Source organism: Bombina bombina, chromosome 10, assembly GCF_027579735.1.
Source record: "Bombina bombina isolate aBomBom1 chromosome 10, aBomBom1.pri, whole genome shotgun sequence".
In the NCBI taxonomy this organism is placed as follows: domain Eukaryota; kingdom Metazoa; phylum Chordata; class Amphibia; order Anura; family Bombinatoridae; genus Bombina; species Bombina bombina.
This window is the reverse complement of record NC_069508.1, coordinates 103,372,724-103,375,389: the sequence shown is the minus strand read 5'-3', so window position 1 is coordinate 103,375,389 and position 2,666 is coordinate 103,372,724. Positions and strand designations below refer to the sequence as shown.

Genomic DNA, 2,666 nt, shown 5'->3' with positions numbered 1-2,666 from the left:
CGTCAAATTTATCAATAACCCGCCACTGCTCGCGGCGGGCTAGACGTGTCTATTTATTGGGGGATTATTAGTACATAGTGACAGCGGACACCATTTCGCTCGCGGCGAGTAACGGCGAGTTTATCCGTGTCTACAATGTCGGATTAATTGACGGCTTAGTACATGGAGCCCCTAGTGTCCAAATGGAATATACTGTATATATAAGTATTATTTTTTGTATTTCTGTACTTTTTATTATTCTTTGCACTTTTCTTTTCTTAATAGTTAATGATAATTTTATGTTTTTAATATAATACAGGTGTTCCTATGTCCCTGGCTTGTGGCATATGATTGGTGTTCTGTTTAATGGGGAGGAGTTTTGTGTCATATATATAGGAGGTGTTAGCCTTGGCTCTCTATAGGTCATTGACAAAGTGTAATATGTAACTCACGAAACATATTTGACTGCTCTTTTTTTTGTTTGGTGATTTGTACGATGTGCATTTTTTTCCTTTTGTGCCTAATAATTTGAGTTTGCCTTTACTATACATCGCATTGTGTTCTCTGAGATTCCGGGTGCTGCCTTTTTGGTTATGGAGCGTTAATGGAGCTTTCCTCTACTTAGGCGAGCACTGGTGACGTCACTCTACTGAGTTTGTTTGACTTGAGAGCGTATTCCGTAAGTGGATTGGCGTAAAGACAGCGGTGTCTCAGTGTGGGCTACTTACCAAAGTCGAGGAGACTTTTCCTTTGAGAGCTACTCTGTTTTGGACATATATGCGTATGTCGCCTGTGACTGGCAGCTATATGCGTATGCCAATCACAGACGACATGCGCATATAGCTGCCAATCCCAGGCAGCATACGCATATAGCTGTGAATCACAGAAAACATGCGCATATACTGTAGCTGCCAGTCACAGGCGACAAACGCATATAGCTGGCAATCACAGAAGACATGCGAATATAGCTGCCAGTCACAGGCGACATACGCATATAGCTGGCAATCACAAGAGACATGCGAACATAGCTGGCAATCAAAGGCGACATACGCATATAGCTGCGAATCACAGGCGACATGCGCATATAGCTGCCAATCACAGGCAACATACGCATATAGCTGCCAATCACAGGAAACATACGCATATAGCTGTGAATCACAGAAAACATCCACATATAGCTGCCAGTCACAGGCGACAAACGCATATAGCTGGCAATCACAAGAGACATGCGAATATAGCTGCCAATCACAGGCGACATACGCATATAGCTGGCAATCACAAGAGACATGCGAATATAGCTGCCAATCACAGGCGACATACGCATATAGCTGCGAATCACAGGCAACATACGCATATAGCTGTGAATCCCAGGAGACATGCGCATATAGCTGCCAGAAACAGGCGACAAACGCATATAGCTGGCAATCACAGAAGACATGCGAATATACTGTAGCTGCCAGAGCTGTTTATCTTATGGCAATGCCCTACAAAAGGCCCTTTTAAGGGCTAATGGTATCTTAGTTTAGATTAGGGGGTGTTTTTATTTTGGGAAGGCTTTTTTATTTTCATAGGGGTATTAGATTAGGTTTAATTTCTTTATTTTTGATACTTTGGTTTATTTTTTTCTGTAATTTTAGACTTTTTTATTTTTTGTAATTTTAGATTTATTTATTTTAATTTAATCTTAGTTTTTTTTTGTAATTAGGTTTATTGCGTTGTGGGGGATGGCGGATTAGGGGATAATACATTTATTAAGTAGTTTGCATTGTGAGGGATGGCGGATTAGGGGTTAATAACTTTATTAGGTATATTGCGTTGTGGGGAGTTGGCGGTTCAGGGGTTAATAGGTTAATTAGATATTTTGTGATGTGGGGGTTGGCGGATTAGGGGGTTAATAGATTTTATTTAGTTATTGCGGTGGGGGAATGACGGTTTACAGGTAGATATTGAACATGCATTAGGTGTTAGTTAGAACTTCCAGGGAGTTACGGTGCTCACATATTCAGCGCAAGGCTTGCTGCGTCTGCCTATGTGTGGCGAGGTGAAAAAGGAGTAAAATTTCTCTGTTTTAGCCGCATAAGTCCTTGCGCTGAATATATAATACCGATTTGCGATGCGGTTCTATGTTAGTTTATGGGAGTAAAATTAGCAGGCGACAGGTGAAATATATGCGCCGTATATGTGATAGCAATAACCGACTAAAACCTTGTGACGCCGGGTTTTGCGGGCGACGCCACTTATGTAATCTCGCCCGTAGTTGGTATTAGCAGGGAGCTTGTGCACACTCCTAGGTTTATGTCCTTGCTTTTCAACAAAAGATACCAAGAAAACTAAGAAAATTTGATAATAGAAGTAAATTAGAAAGTTGTTTAGAATTGTATGCTCTATCGGAATCATGAAAGAAGATTTTGGGGTTTTATGTCCCTTTAACCCCTTAACCTAAGAAGACTATATAAGTCATGCAGTATTTTGCTTATTGTACCGCATGACGTATATTATACGTTCTAGTTCTAGGAAGCTCCAGCAGTCTCGACTATTAAGTTACAGCTGAGAGCAGGAGTTCCTGAGCTCCAGGCATCTGCCCGCATATGGCACCCGAGCATGATAAGTGCTCTGGTTCCATATGAAGGCAGATGCCTGGTCATTACAGACGGTGACACTGTGTGTGTCACCGTCCGTAAATGCTG

At 41.6% G+C, this 2,666-nt stretch overlaps 1 protein-coding gene across 1 annotated transcript; it reads right to left on the bottom strand.

Moving 5' to 3' along the window:
• Window positions 1-859: 859 nt before the first annotated feature.
• Window positions 860-1,417, bottom strand: LOC128640743 (putative uncharacterized protein FLJ45035). The gene has a single exon (XM_053693171.1). The coding sequence runs from the start codon at window positions 1,415-1,417 to the stop codon at window positions 860-862; it is 558 nt and encodes a 185-aa protein (XP_053549146.1).
• Window positions 1,418-2,666: the final 1,249 nt, after the last annotated feature.